General features: G+C 42.7%; 1 protein-coding gene across 1 annotated transcript in view; it reads left to right on the top strand.

Moving 5' to 3' along the window:
* Positions 1-1,020: 1,020 nt before the first annotated feature.
* Positions 1,021-15,689, top strand: part of DNAH5 (dynein axonemal heavy chain 5) — a 332,345-nt gene continuing 317,676 nt past the window's right edge. The window contains exon 1 of the mRNA XM_008975442.5: positions 1,021-1,211. Within this exon, the coding sequence (XP_008973690.3) occupies positions 1,047-1,211 (165 nt within the window). The 5' untranslated portion in view covers positions 1,021-1,046. The remainder of the gene's footprint in view (positions 1,212-15,689) is intronic.

Raw genomic sequence — 15,689 nt, 5'->3', positions numbered from 1 at the left:
ATAACTGTAATGTGCTTGAATCATCCGGCAACCACCCCCTGCCCCATCTGTGGAAAAACTGTCTTTCACGAAACCAATCCCTGGTGCCAAAAAGTTTGGAAAGCACTGGCCTAGTGGATCTGCTGTGACCAATATAGTAGCCACCAGTCACACTGGCCATTGAGCACTTGAAATGTGGCTAGTCCAAATTGAGATGTGCTGTACGTGTAAAATACACATCAGATTTCGAGGACTAGTACGATAAAAGAATGTAAACTGTCTCATGAATAATTTTTATATTGGTAGCATATTGAAATAATATTTTGGCTGAAACAGTAATGACTTCATTAATGAATGAAGAAACTGAAACATACTATTAAAATTAATTTCACCTGCTTCTTTTACTTTTTAAAATGTGGCTCCTAAAAACATAAACTTTCACATGTGTCAGGCATTATATTTCTATTGGACAGTGCTGGCCCAGATGAGAAAGATTTTGCAGATACGAAATATTTCTATTCAAATTTTTTTGGAAAGTGCTTTAAGGCAAATTTGCTTGGAATTCATACATGCCAATGAGGTATTATTCTGATGGGTGTACAGTGTTTAGAAAGTTATCTTTATTACCTATAGATTAAAACTCAAAGTTAAACGTTTCTATGGAGGTCTTAGCTGGAGAAATAGCTGTGAAGGTACCAGACACGGAAGCAATGAGAAGAATCTAAAACTTACAGTCTAAGACTAATAATCAAGACTGTGCGAATTAATGTTGAAATCTTCTAAATTTCATTTTGAATTATTTTTTCCTCCTAAAGCTAGAAACACTCAAAATTCCACATTCAAACAAATGCTAAACAATCAGGGGAGAGCTAAGAGAAACCTAATGGAAAATAGTCAAGAAACGGCACCTGGGGCCCAGTGGCAGGCCAGAAGCTCTGGGCTTCCCCGGAACCGGAGCCGGCTCCGAGCATGCAAGTAGCTCGGGAGCCGGAGCCCGGGAAGCGCCGAGCCGCGCCGCGCCGCGCTAGGGGCGGTGGCCAGGCCCAGGCGGAGCATTGCCCGTCGCCATGGCAACGGCAGGGGCAGCAAACAGCCGGCTAGCCGCGCGGCCTGAGCGGACTCCGGAGAGCAGACGAGGGCAGGGCGCGGCGGCTGCGGCGGGGTCCTCCCTGCACCGGGGGATCGCTACGAGTCCCAGCGGAGCGCCGCAGCACAGCGCCATGGACAAGCTGGTACTTTGCGCGCTCGGGCCACGCGGCTCCCACGCCCAGCCAGGGCCGCCGCGGCGCATGCGCGGCCGAGCGGCCCGGGGTTCCCTGGCTCGCGGGGTTGGCGGCAGAGACCAGGGAGGGGCTCGGCTTGTGGTCCGGGGTTTTCAGAGTTTGGGGGCCAAAAGCACTTTCTTGACCTTTTAGGGCTGGGATTGCTGTTTCTGGAATTTCGCACGTTTTTTTCCTCAGGTGGTAGTTGTCAATCACGCCTACCAGGGCACCCCAAAATGCAAAACGCACTAAGTTCAGGGACTTCCTTCTCTTCCTCTTGCTGCTAAAAAGGCCATTGGTTGTCTGCGACGTGGACCCAATCCACCCATTGTCCCATAGCGAGCATCAGAGATATCCAGGTGTGGCGAAGGTCGCTTTTGTGTCTGTCGTTCGTTGGCTGTTACCAGCTCTCATTAGCCTTTGGGTTTGGACAAAAGCGAATGTTTAGTTCCCCTGGAGAGAGGGAGGGGTACGGTGGGCAGAGAAAGCCCCGCTGGGTGGGTTCTTTCCGTCTCTTACATTTGCCTCGGTGCTCATCGGAGCAGGTGCAGCTGGAAACGCACGCTGTACATTTACATCAGCTTTCATGTCATTAGTCTGGCTCTTTTTTTTTTTAAGTGAATATTGTGGATTTAAGAATAATCCAAGTACAGTACTTGTTTTTGCATTTATCTTCAAGGACGATTGCATTCATATATATTTTCATCAGGTACGCTATAGTCATATAACTGTAGGGATCTATTATGCTAATCGATAAAATATGCACTTTGTCATGATTTTAAAGATATAAATTTATACTTGTTGAATTAAGAGCAATGTATCTAGATTATGCAAATAATACTTCAGCGTTTTCCTCCTCTGTGTAGATATTTACCTTGCTCAAAATTGGCTTTTATTTTTGTGTGTATCCTTTTATAGTAGACACATATTAATATTCTCATTTTCATATAATTTATGTCATAAATACTTGGAATTTTCACTATATTTTGTGTTTATTGAAGACATACTCGTTAGCTCTTTTTAGTATTTCAAGTGACTGTTCTCATTTTCTGTCAAAGAAAATGGGACCCTGAAATGACAGATGACATTGTTACTTCTAATACCAATAAACCAATGACTTTTTCTATGTCTTAATTTTAAATCCATATGTAATACAATCTTACATAAATTTACCAAGTTTTCCCCTTGAAGGATATAAAGCATGGCTATTATCTTTCATCTGGGTTGTTATATTTTATTAATTATGCTTGCTTTCAGGTTTCAGCGCTATGCTCTTTGCCCCTAATTTTCTCTTGGTCTGTTCAAGTTGAACTTAAAGAATTTGAAAATTATCAAATATCTCTTATTTAACTTCCATAGTAAACTAGGAAATTACATTGATATACCTCTTTTCATCGATGAAATTTGCAAAGACCTCTCCCCTCCCTCCAAGTGTTGCTAGAAAACATTTAATAACATGGGAAAATGTTTACAATTAATGAGTGAAAAAAGTAAATCATTGAAGCAATAGGTTCCAATTTTATGAAAATAAAAACGGTATATAAATATCTATAGAAAGCAGAATAAAAGGACATACACCAAAATATTGATACTGATTATCTCTGGCTAGTGGCATTAAAGAGGATATTAATTTTCTTTATTTTTAACATTTCTATAATGAATATACAGATTTTATACATACATAATTTATAGTTAGAAAAAATTATGAAGAATAGTGACCTCAAAAATGTTTGCACAACATTTTTCTCCTAAGACACACTGAGCATCCTTTGGTAAATATTTTTGGTTTTCTGTTCACTCGGGCACATCTTTGTAAACACTGGCTTACAACTCTTGCTCTCCCCAGCTAAGTAAGCAATCCCCATTTTACTTAAGCTGGAAGTATGGTGGAAGGTGGTAAATGAGCATATGCAGATCAAAGTGAAGACCAGCAATCATGAAACAAACCTATGGCCCAGTCCTCCTCTGTTTCCTGTACTGCATGATTTTCTTAACCCTCATATTGGCAGGTTAGTGCCCCTAGTCCAAGATTGATTTGGAAAGGATTTTGGTAGCCCTAATAATTGATTATGCATTCTGCAAATATGGATTTTTGTGGTTATATTATTTAGAAAAGATAGAAGCAAATAGACACTCAAGCAAATAGAAGGTGTAGAAATTGTTGCATCCCTGAAATGTCACTTTCACAGAATGTTCAATTCTCGCAGGAAGGCAGGGTCCCTTGTGTTTGTTTTCCCCAGGTGCCTGGTAATGGTGTGGCCAAGGCTTGTCTCAGTATTGGGAAAAGGATACAGTGAGTATGGCTATTTCGAGGAATTGGTTCCTGCTGCATAAGAAATGCTAGGAGGAAGTTTACCTGTTACATTTTCTCCTTTAGTCACGCTAAGCTCTTTCCTGGCACTCACCAGAGCGGCTGTTTATTTATACCTCTGTTCTGTTTGCATTTGGCTTTGCTTCTTATGGCCTTTCTTTTAACAAACAGACAAAAAAAAGAGTTGAGCAACTGCTCACTCATTACTTTGTTTAGGAATAAAAACCGACGGCTTCAACTCAAGAGTAAGTTACCTACCGGGGATATTTGTATTTCCCAGAATGTTGAGTTACAGTCCTGCCAGGAAACCAGCTTCGAGACAGGACATGGATCAGTTTGTCCTGTCCTTGCAGGGGCAGGCCCGGCCCATAGCCAGGCCCGATGCATGGGGTGAAGGGCGTAGAACTGGTGGAATGAATGCTTTCTTTTTCTGTTTACCTCTCTCTAGAGAAAATGCTTAGAAAGTGAGGCTGGAGTTGAGAAAATGGTATTACAGATACCTGGGCAGTTCAGTTCAATTCCATAAATACTTATTAAGTACCTACTATGTTTAAAGTACTGTGGAAAGGTTCTGGGGAATATGACCTTTCCTTTCTTCTTTTCTTCCTCCATTTTTCCTTCCCACTCCACCTTGCCCTCCCTCTTTTGTTTTTGTTTTTCTTTTTTTTTTGAGACAGAGTCTCGCTCTGTTGCCCAGGCTGGAGTGCAGTAGTGCAATCTGCAACCTTCATCTCCAAGGGTTCAAGCAATTCTCGATTCTTCTGCAATTCTCATACCACAGCTTCCTGAGTAGCTGGGATCACAGGCACCTGCTACCAAGCCCTGCTACTTTTTTGTATTTTTAGTAGAGATGGGGTTTCACCATGTTGCCCAGGCTGGTCTCGAATTCCTGGGCTCAAGTAACCCACCCGCCTCGGCCTCCCAAAGTGCTGGAATTACCAGGCATGAGCCACCGCACCTGGCCACCCTCCCTCTTTCTTTCTTCATTCATCTCTTCCTCCCTCTCTCCCTCCATCCCCTCCTCCTTCCCTCCCTCCCTCATTTCTTCCTCTTTCCCTCTCCCTCATCCTCTTTTTCCTTCTTTCCTTCCTTCTAAAATACATACTGCATGCTTTTCTTTTCTTTTCTTTTTTCTTTCTTTCTTTTTTTTTTTTTTCTAAGACGGATTCTTGCTCTATCGCCCAGGCTGGAATGCAATGGTGCGATCTCGGCTCACTGCAACCTCTGCCTCCTGGGTTCAAGTGATTTTCCTGTCTCAGCCTCCCGAGTAGTTGGGATTATAGGCATGTGCCATTACACCTGGCTAATTTTTGTATTTTTAGTAGAGACGGGTTTTTGCCCTGTTGGCCAGGCTGGTCTCGAACTCCTGACCTCAGGTGATCCACTCACCTCGGCCTCCCAAAGTGCTGGGATTACAGGCATGAGCCCCTGCACCTGGCCTACATACTGCATGCTTTCTGACAGACCGTTTTTTCAAATTCCCCTTTAGGACGCTGGAGCTCTCCTAACATTCATTACACAATTAATGATGCTTCCCCTCTTTTTTTGTGAGGACCAAATGAGATGAACAAATTGTGACCGCTGTCCACTGTTTTTGGGTAACTTACAGCAAGATCAGTGGCCTGCCTTCCAGGAGATGGAGTCAGTGTATTGAGAAAGGAGAGTGCACATGTGATAATTGTCAGATTCTTATGAGGAATCTGTCCAAAGCTTATGCTATTTTAATGTCTATTTAATAGAGAAAGCCTGCCATTGTACCTATCCCAGATGGGGTAATAGAATTATGATCAGACTCCCATAGGTCATCATTTCTGCTCTGAGGAGGTAACACGAAGAGTCAGAATATGAGAATATCTTTCTTTTTTGAAGCCGCTTCCAGATTGGGCCACCAGGGCTTGGCTGTGGGGATGTGGCCTCAGCTCTGTATCCACCCCAGGGAGTGGGTGTGACTTTTCTGGACTGCTTGGACATTGGAAAAAAAAACAAAGTCATACTCTTGGAAGGCTGAAAGCTCTGTGGATCATTTCTGAACACTGTTTAGCCTGTTGGCTACACAATGAAAGAGCTTGTGATGCAGTGGTGTCCTGAGATGTCCATCTGATTGTTCATTACAAAGAACTGGGCAAGGCCTAGCTCAGAGAACGGTGTCATTGCTGACTCTAGCAATGTTCCCCAAAGGAAGATCAACTAAGTATCAGGAACTGCGTTGGGGCTGAGGATATGTCAGGGAAGAAACAGACAAGAGTCCTCACCTGGGTGGAGCTGACAGCCTTGCGGGGCTATGGAGAGGGCGTGGAGGGCCTGGTCCACATCCAGAAAGAGACCAGGAGAGGCCAGAGGAGGAACAGAGCTGTCCAGCCAGAAGAAATGACCTCTGAGAAGACCCAAGGCCACTGGAGGCTCGGAGCGGAGCTCATTGTGGAGGCAGCAGCAGGAGGCAGGAGGAGATGCTGCAGCCAGGGCCGAGGACCAGATAGGGCCTGGGTGATCATCAATAAGAAAGAATAAAAAAGACCAAGCCCTCCTGTCAGTCAGCCCACAGCACTTAGAATTTAGTAAAAGGACATCAGCATTGTAACTGACAAGGCAGGTTTTGATAAGTACCACAGCATAAGTGCTTACTATGTGTTATGGGCTAAATTATGCCCTCTCCAAGTTTGTACATTGAATTCCTAAATCCCCAGTACCTTGGAATGTATTTGGAGATAGGGCCATTAAAGAGGTAGTTAAGGTCAAATGAGGTCATATGTGTGGGCTCCAATCCGATATGATCGGTGTCCTTGTAAGAAGAGATTAGAACCCTGACACACACAGACCGAGGGGTGACCATGTGAAGATCCAGTGAGAAGGTAGCCATCTGCAAGCCAAGGAGAGAGGTGTCAGAAGAAACCAAACCTTAATCTTGGACTTGTGGCTTCCAGAAAGCAAATTTCTGGTATTTAAGCACCAAGTCTGTGGGATTTGGTTATGGCATCCTGAGCTGACTGCCATGCTGTGCTAAGCAGTTTGCCTAGTTCATCTCAGTTAGTCCCTGTTATAGCCTCGCGCTGGTATGTCAACTGGATTTTACAGGTGGGAAAATTGAGGCTCAAAGAGGTTAAAGCTCAAGGTTGGCTCAAGGGCATGCAGCAAGTATATGTTAGGGATGAACTGAAACTCAAGTCATTCAGAGCGAAGGTCTGGACTCTTGCTCACTTCATCTTTTTGAATAATGGGTGATGGGAACACAACGCCAGGGTTGGGTGTGGGGAGGTGTTGGGTGGGGGAAAGAAGCAAGACAAAAGGTGTGGGTCTGCAAGGGGGGTGGGTTTGGAACAGGGGGCTGCAGGAATCAGGACTTGAGGAATGGAATAAGCTCCCCTGGGAGTGATCCCCAAGAGGCTGAGTCCCTTGTCCCTGGTGGTTTTGCCTTCCGGCTGCCTCCTTCATTCTGCCAGCCCTGTCCAGCTGTCAGGTGTGGGACGCTCCCTCCTACCCTGTCTGTTTTCCCATTTCCCCTCCAGACTCATTCTCAGCCTTTTCCATGCTAGAAAATTATCTGTGTGCTTTTGTTCATGGAGTTTCCTCCTTTAATTCTGGATGTGAATTTAAAATGCAAACTCCAGAATATAAGGAAGAAAAATAAAACACCATATTTTTGGTCTTTCAAAAAGTCTTTTACCAAAACTTATCGATTGTGCAACGATGACTTAAAAGGAACACATTCAGGTGCTGCATTTTGAAGATTTTTCTCATCAGCTGATGCAAGTTAGGACGTCCAGAGTCTGTTAACCCCTCAAGGAGCTGAAGTGGTGTGAATTCCTGGCCACAGGCACAGCAGCAGTTAAGTGTGTTGTTTGCTCAGCATTCTGTGCCCCACAAACCTTTATTTTTGTGTTCCTGTGATGTTGAGGATAATGAGATGAAAGATGGACAAGTACCTGCCCTCAGGGAAGTTAAAACTGAGCTGGAAGAAACAGAGAGGCCATTTCAATGATTATGTTAAGTTCTAGGTTGGAAGCATTCGCTGGACTGTTTTTGTCATAGAAAGCTGGAGAACAGACTCCTGCCTGGGAGGGTCAAAGAGGGTTTTCTGGAAGGCGATGCTTGAGTTGAGGTTAGATGAGGAAGTGGAAGGTAACAATGTGGCAAAGGGGAGGAGGCTGGCAAAGGAATAGAGGGCTTGCCACTGGTGGGGGACTGAGTGGTTTGGTGCAGCTGGGGCGGGGGAGAGTGATAGAAGGATGTTGAGGCTGAGGCTGCAGAGGGACTTTCAGGTCCCACCATGAAGAGGCTCGTGTGCTGAGTTTCGGGACTTATCCTTGAAATATGAGCTGCCTTGCTGAGTACCACGGTGGCTCTGGAAGCATGCGTGGGATGGTTTGGGACACGATGGGCCAAGAGAGGGAGAGACAAGTTAGGAGGTGATCGCAGAAATCTAAGGAAGAAAATAATAAAGGAGATTGAGAGGCTATTGAGATCAACCCATCATTTCACAGTTTAAACCAAAGCTCAGAGAGGTTAAGTCAGTTGCCTAAAGTCACACAGCTAATGAGCAGCATAACCAATACTAGAAAAGAAAGATGGAAAAGTAGTCATAATTTCCAAAGGCCTGCTCTGTGCTATGCATGCTACATACATGTGCAGTTTCCTTTCACCTCACAGAGTAAGTGTGGTGGTTTCATTTCAATGATGAAAATGCAGAGGCTCAAAGAAGTTAGGTGGCTTGCCCAAAGTCAAACAGCTTGTAAGTGCAGTGATGAAACCCAGATCTTTGCACCACAGTGTGCTGCTGCCATTGGGTATTGATAACTTTTGCAACGCAAGATGCATTATTAATAGGAAAAAGGGAATAGAAAAGGACTCCTTGTTCTTTAACTCCTGGGCGTTTCTGACTCCACATTACTTGGATTTCAAAACAACTCTGTTGTTTGGTACTCAGGACTTTTACCTTCTTCCCCTCTCTGGTATAGGCAGCAAAAGCCTTTAATTAGCTAGCCCGCAGCTCATCAGAGAAAGGTGGCTGTAACTGATCTCTCCCTTTGCTCTCCATGTGGCCTGACATTTCACAGGGTTCTCCTCTCTTTTTCTCTTTCAGATAAGGAACAGCTGGGCCAGGGGGACTCTTGACCTAGATTTGGTGGCCCTGTTTCACAATAAAAGATATTTAAACAGACACGAAGCAGCAATATTTGAGGCATTTCTTTTCAAGTGAAAGAGGAAGTTCCAGAAAGTTGGAGCTTGTTCTTGATGTCATTGCTGCACAGCAGATTACTCCCAAAGTTAGTGGCTTGAAATAGCAACAATCATTGTATTTTCTCTTCCGATTTCCATAGGTCAGGAAACTGGGGAAGGGATGAGTTGGGTGGTTCTGGCATGGGCGTCTCTCCTATGGGGCTTGGGAGGCTGGAATAGCTGGGGCTGATCCAGCACCTCTCTCTCTTTGTGTAATCTCAGACAGCTCCACGTGTTGTCTTCACATGGGTCACTTTGGGCCTGCTCCCAGCAGGGTGGCCTCAGGGCAGTGGGCTGCTTTCATGGTGGCTGAAAGCTTCCAAGAGAGAGTATTCCAGAGAGCAAGGCTTGGCCGCATCACTTTTATGACCCAGCCTTGGATGTCACTTCCACTGTAATCTATTTGTCAAAGCAGTGACAGTCTCTCCTCCACTCTGCATTGAGAAGTGGAGACCCCACCTCTCAATGGGAAGAATGTCAAGCTCACACTGTGAAGGATGAGCATGTGGGATGGGATGTTTTTGTGGCCATCTTTGGAACCACTGTCTGCCTCAGAAGTCATGAATGGAGTATGACAGAGAGGTGAGAGGGAGGAAGGACTAATTTGCCTTCTTTCTGACCAGGGCTAAAGGTAATCTCTTAAGTGGCTTTTAATTTGCCATTAGATCTTACCTACCAAAGAAGGCAAAGTACTGCTCACATTATAAGTGAATCTCTATTATTCAAATCAATACAGGATGAAAAATGCACATCCATTTTCTTCACTATCAAAAAACAAGAAATGAAATTCTCCCAGGCCCAAACTTTTTTGGTAAGGGAATATTTATTATCAAGTGGAAACATTTTTAAGAATTTTATGTGTAACTCTGATGTTTTCTTCTTCAGATTTATAGTTAATAGCAAGAATATAATTTATAGAAATAGATCAGTTAGATTAATTTACTGCTATTAAGACAAAATGAAAAAGGACAATGAGAATGATGTATTTCTATTATTAGGTGACTATCAGAAATACTATAAAAATGTTAGTCATTAAAAACAAAACGTTTTTGCTTCAAAGCATCCAGGGGTTGTATCAACTGGAAGTTTAAGTTGTACATTCTTTTGTTTATCAAAAAGGACATCTATTGCTCAGTTTTCAGTTACTATCATAGTTGTGTTTTGTTCTTTAAAATGATTTTGTTCTTATAAGCACAACTTATGGTTGTTCTTTGATTTCTGCCAAAGTGGCTTTTCTGAACAAATATAAATATATATATTTATTAATAAAAAGTAAGTACATTTGAAAGATTATATCAAGAAGTAGATCCTAAAATTAATTAAAGTAAGGAAAATCTTTTTAAAAAAGTAAACTCAAATTCTTCTGTTAGACATTGCAAATTTCTAGCATTAGTGGGAACTTTTGATCTGCTAAACAAAAATACTTGTAGTTTTTTTAAGCTACTGTGTGTGTATGTATCTGTGTATTTTGAAAATATGGATCTATGTTTATAATGGTAATATCTTGATGATTAAACATTGTTTACAGAATACTATTTAAACACATATTGTTTTGCCAGACAAACCAAATAAATAAACTTCATTTTTTTTTCTCGTTGAAGTTACTAAATTTAGTCAAGTTGATCTGGTTTTAGAATTATGTAAACTCAGCCTCAAAATTTTTCCAATTTTTTGATATTGTCAACTTTAAAAGTACATTTATGTGTTTAATTTTTAACCTTAGAAAAAAACATAAAAACATCAGATAGCCAGAAAAACTCCCCAAACATAATGTTCTCTTCAGATGTGCACCCCTGAAAAGATACACATATGCACTTCACTAGAACTATGCATCTGAATTGTTTTTTCTAACTGATTTTTTTCAGTATTGTATGAATAGCCAAAGATATTAAAATTCATGGCCTGGCACGGTGGCTCAAACCTGTAATCCCAGCACTTTGGGAGGCCGATGCAGGCGGATCACGAGGTCAGGAGATTGAGACCATCCTGGCTAACATGGTGAAACCCCATCTCTACTAAAAATACAAAAATTAGCTGGGTATGGTGGTGCACGCCTGTAGTCCCAGCTACTCAGGAGGCTGCAGCAGGATAATCACTTGAACCTGGGAGGTGGAGGTTGCAGTGAGCTGAGATTGTACCACTGCACTCCCGCCTGGCGACAGAGCAAGACGCTGTCTAAAAAAAAAAAAAAATTCACACCAGCAAAGGGTTGGATCACCATTGGGCTTATTGCTTTATTCTGGCTTTGTTGGTGCATGAACTCTCTAATGGGCTGAGTGGTGGGCAACATCTGCCTTACACAATGCGCTTAGCTGTCTGTATAGGGTATGATTGGTGCCTCAGCTTCTCTTTTGCTTCAAATTTTACCAAACTAAAGTCATCCCTTTCAGTTATAAAGTATCCTAAAAAAAAAAAAAAAAAAAAAAAAAAAAAAAAAAAAAAAACTAGGCTGGGCACAGTGGCTCATGCCTGTAATCCCAGCACTTTGGGAGGCTGAGGCGGGCGGATCACGAGGTCAGGAGATCGAGACCATCCTGGCTGGCTAACACGGTGAAACCCTGTCTCTACTAAAAATATAAAAAATTAGCTGGGTGTGGTGGCGGGCGCCTGTAGTCCCAGCTACTCAGGAGGCTGAGGCAGGAGAATGGCATGAACCCAGGAGGCGGAGTTGGCAGTGAGCCGAGATCACACCACTGCACTCCAGTCTGGACGACAGAGTGAGACTCCGACTCTGTCTCAACAACAACAAAAAAAAAACACAAAAAATCACTAAGTATCTCAAGGGAAGAAAATTGCATTACTTTTCTTTTTTTCCAACTTTTATTTTAGAATTAGGGGATAGGTGCAGGTTTGTCACAGAGGTATATTGTGTGATACTGAGGCTTGGAGTGTGAATGAATCCTTCACCCAGGTACTGAGCATATTACCCAATAAATAGTTTTTCAGCACTTGTCCTCTCCTTCTCTCTCCCCTCAAGTAGTCCTCCATGTCTGTTGTTCCCATCTTTACGTTCATGTGTACCCAGTGTTTAACTCTTACTTATAAGTGAGAACATGCAATATTTGGTTTTCTATTCTGTGTTAGTTTGCTTAGGATAATGGCCTCCAGCTGTATCCATGTTGCTGCAAAGGACGGATTTCATTCTTTTTAATGGCTATGTAGTATTCCATGGAGTGTATGCACCATATTTTCTTTATCCAGTTCACCACTGATGGGCACCTGGGTTGATTCCATGTCTTTGCTATTGTGAATCCGTGCTGCAATGAACATACCAGTGCATGTGTCTTTTTGGTAGAATGATGTATTTTCCTTTGGGTATGTACTCAGTAACGGGATTGCTGGGTTGAATGATAGTTAACTTCTTAGTTCTTTGAGAAATCGCGAGGCTACTTTCCACAGTGGCTGGCCTAATTTACATTCCCATTCTAATAAGCATTCCCTTTTCCCCGCAGCCTTGCCAGCATCCTTTTTTTTTTTTTTTTTGGCTTTTTAACAAAAGCCATTCTGATGGGTATGAGATGGTATTTCACAAGTAACTCCATTAAAATGTGGGCAGAGGACATGAACAGGCACTTCTCAAAAGAAGGCATACAAGCAGCCAACAAACATTAAAAAAATGCTCATCATATAACTATCATGAGAGAAACATATTCATTTTCTAGGGCCGCAGCACTAAATTATCACAAACTGGGTGGCATAGAGCAACAGAAACTTACTCACTCACAGTTTGGAGGCTGGGAGCTGAAATCCAGGTGTTGGCAAGGGCCGTGCTCACTCCGAAGGCTTTTTCCGGGCCTTGCTCCCAGCTCCTGGAGGCCCCAGGTGTTCCTTCGCTCCTAGCTGCATCACTCCAGTCACACGGCTGTGTCCTCCCCGTGTCCTCACATTGCCTTTCCTCTGTGCTTGTCTCTGTCCAACTTTCCTCTTTTCAGAAGGACGCCAGTCAGATTGGATAGAGCCCACCCTAGTCACCTCATCTTAACTTGCTTAAATCTGCAAAGACCCTATTTCCAAAGAAGGCCACACCTTGAAGTACTTTGGGGGTGGTTGGGGTTTCCAAATATATTTTGATGGGACACAATTCAACCCATAACAGTATTATGATGCATGAACCTATTATCAGTAATTTCTCTGTTAGTGTGAATTCTTTTTTCCTTTAAAATACATGATAAATTGTTTTTTAATCTAAAAGTCAAACCCTCAATGAGGTGTTACCGCACACCTGTCAAGATGGCTATCATAAAACAGCAGCAGCAACAACAAAGTGCAAGTATTGGAAAGATGGGGAAATCCTGGAGCCCTTGCACGCTGTTGGTAGAAATGCAGAATGCTGCAGTTGCTACCAAAGACAGTATGGAGGTTCTTAAAAAATTAACAAATACAACTACCAGATGATCCAGGCACCCCTCATTTCTGGATATTTATCCAAAAGAACTGAAATCAGGATCCCAAAGAGATAGCAGTGTTCTCGTGTTTATTGCAGCAGTATTTACAATAGCTAAGATGTGGAAACAGCATAAATGTCCATCAACGGATGAATGGATAAAGAAAATGTGCTGTATACATACAATGGAATACTATTCAGTTTTAAAATGAAGGAAATTCTGTAATATGCAACAACCTTGAAGAGGTTATGTTAAATAAAATAAGCCAGTCGCAGACAACTAACGCATGATTCCACTTAGATGAGGTATCTAAAATACTAAAATTCATAGACGCAAAGAGTGGAATGGTGGTGGCCAGGGGGCTGGGGGAGCAGAAAGTGGGGAATTGTTAATTAAGGGGCATGCGGTTTCAGTTAAACAGGATGAGTAAGCCCTAGAGATCTGTTGTACAATGTTGTACCTATAGTTAGCAATAATGTATACTTGAAAATTTGTTGAAAGGGTAGATCTCATGTTAAATGTTCTTACTACAGTAAAATAAAATTTTAAAAAGTAATTAATGGCAGGCCTGTCACCGTGGCTCACACCTGTAATCCCAGCACCTTGGGAGGCCAAGGCAGGCAGATCACTTAAGGTCAGGAGCTTGAGACCAGTCTGGCCAACATTACTAAACCCCGTCTCTACTAAAAGTACAAAAATTAGCTGGGCATGGTGGCGCATGCCTGTAGTCCCAGGTACTCGGGAGGCTGAGGCAGGAGAATTGCTTGAACCTGGGAGGCAGAGGTTGCAGTGAGCTGAGATTGAGCCACTGCACCCCAGCCTGGGTAACAGAGTGAGACCCCGTTTCAAGAAAAAAGAAGTAATCAATGGCCATGGGGAAAAAAGAAAAGAAATTCTCAAGCAATATGAATGTGTGTGCAATTCAAAACATGTATTTATCCCAGCCCTGCCCACTAGCTCCCTCACTAGAAACAATCATTTCAAGAGTTTTTTGGACTATTTTTTGTTATCCTCTCAGAAAGAATATGCTAGGCATTTTCATTTATAAAATGGAACGTTACTTTCCTCATAAGATAATGTTTAGAATAAAATGAGTCAGTAAATGTAAAATACAAGGTGAGATAAGGTACTTAATAAAAGTTATTCACTTTCCCAACTCAGAATAGGTAGCCTAGAGTTGGGTTTACACTGGAGCTATTGAAGCTTGGCTTTCAGAGCCCTTCACATACATGGGAAGGGCCAAGCAATGTGTTCAATGTGCATGTGTTTTTGTAAAATCTGCAAAAGTAAAGTTCTGTTGTTTGAATGTCTGTGTCCCTCCCAAATTCATGTTGAAACTTAATCCTCACTGCAGTAGTATTAAGAGGTGGGGCCTTTAAGAAGTTATTAGGTCGTGAGGGCTCTGCTCTTGTAAATGGGAGTAATGTCCTTATAAAGGGCTTAAGGAAGTCTGTTAGTCCCATCAGCCCTTCCACTATGTGAGGTGCAGCAACAAGGTGCCATGGATGGAACAGAGAGTGAGCCCTCGCCAGACACTGAACCTGCCAGCATCTTGATCTTGGACTTCCCAGCCTCTAGAATTGTGAGAAATAGGCCAGGCATGGTGGCTCATGCCTGTAATCCCAGCACTTTGGGAGGCTGAGGCAGATGGATCACCTGAGGTCAGGAGTTCAAGATAAGCCTGGCCAACATGATGAAACCTGAGGCAGATGGATCACCTGAGGTCAGGAGTTCAAGATAAGCCTGGCCAACATGATGAAACCCCATCTCTACTAAAGATACAAAAATTAGCTGGGCGTGGTGGTACACGCCTGTAGTCCCAGCTACATGGGAGGCTGAGGCAGGAGAATTGCTTGAACCTGGGAGGTGGAGGTTGCAGTGAGCCGAGATCACGCCATGGCACTCCAACCTGGGTGACAGAATGAGACTCCATCTCAAAAAAAAAAAAATAGAATTGTGAGAAATATATTTTTATTATTTATAAATTATCCAATCTAAGGTATTTTGTTACAGCAGCCCAAATGAACTAAGACAGAAATTGGTACCAGAAGTGGGGTGCTGCTGTAACAAATACTTGAAAATGTGGAAGCAGCTTTAGAACAGGGAAATGGGCAGAGGCTGGAAGAGTTTGGAGGAGCAGGCTAGAAAAAGTCTGCATTGCCATGAATGGAAATAAAGGATAATTCTGGTGAGGGTGTAGAAGAGGAGAGCTGTAGAGAAAGCCTGTATCTTTTTAGAGATTGCTTAAGTGGTTGTGATCAGAATGTTGGTAGAGGGGGTATAGCTCAGGGGTAGAGATTTGACTGCAGAATGTTGGTAGACATATGAATAGTAAAGGTCATTTGATGAGGTCTCAGATGGAAATGAGGAATATGTTATTGGAAACTGGAGGAAAGGCCATCCTTATTATAAAGGGACAAAGAACTTGGCTGAATTGTTTTTGTGTCATAGTGTTTTGTGGAAGGCAGAATATTTAGTGGAAGAAACCTCTAAGCCAAATGTTGAGGATGTGGTGTGGCTTCTCTTGACTCTTATAAT

Source organism: Pan paniscus, chromosome 4 (genome assembly GCF_029289425.2).
Source record: "Pan paniscus chromosome 4, NHGRI_mPanPan1-v2.0_pri, whole genome shotgun sequence".
In the NCBI taxonomy this organism is placed as follows: Eukaryota; Metazoa; Chordata; class Mammalia; order Primates; family Hominidae; genus Pan; species Pan paniscus.
This window is presented reverse-complemented; position numbering and strand designations above follow the sequence as displayed.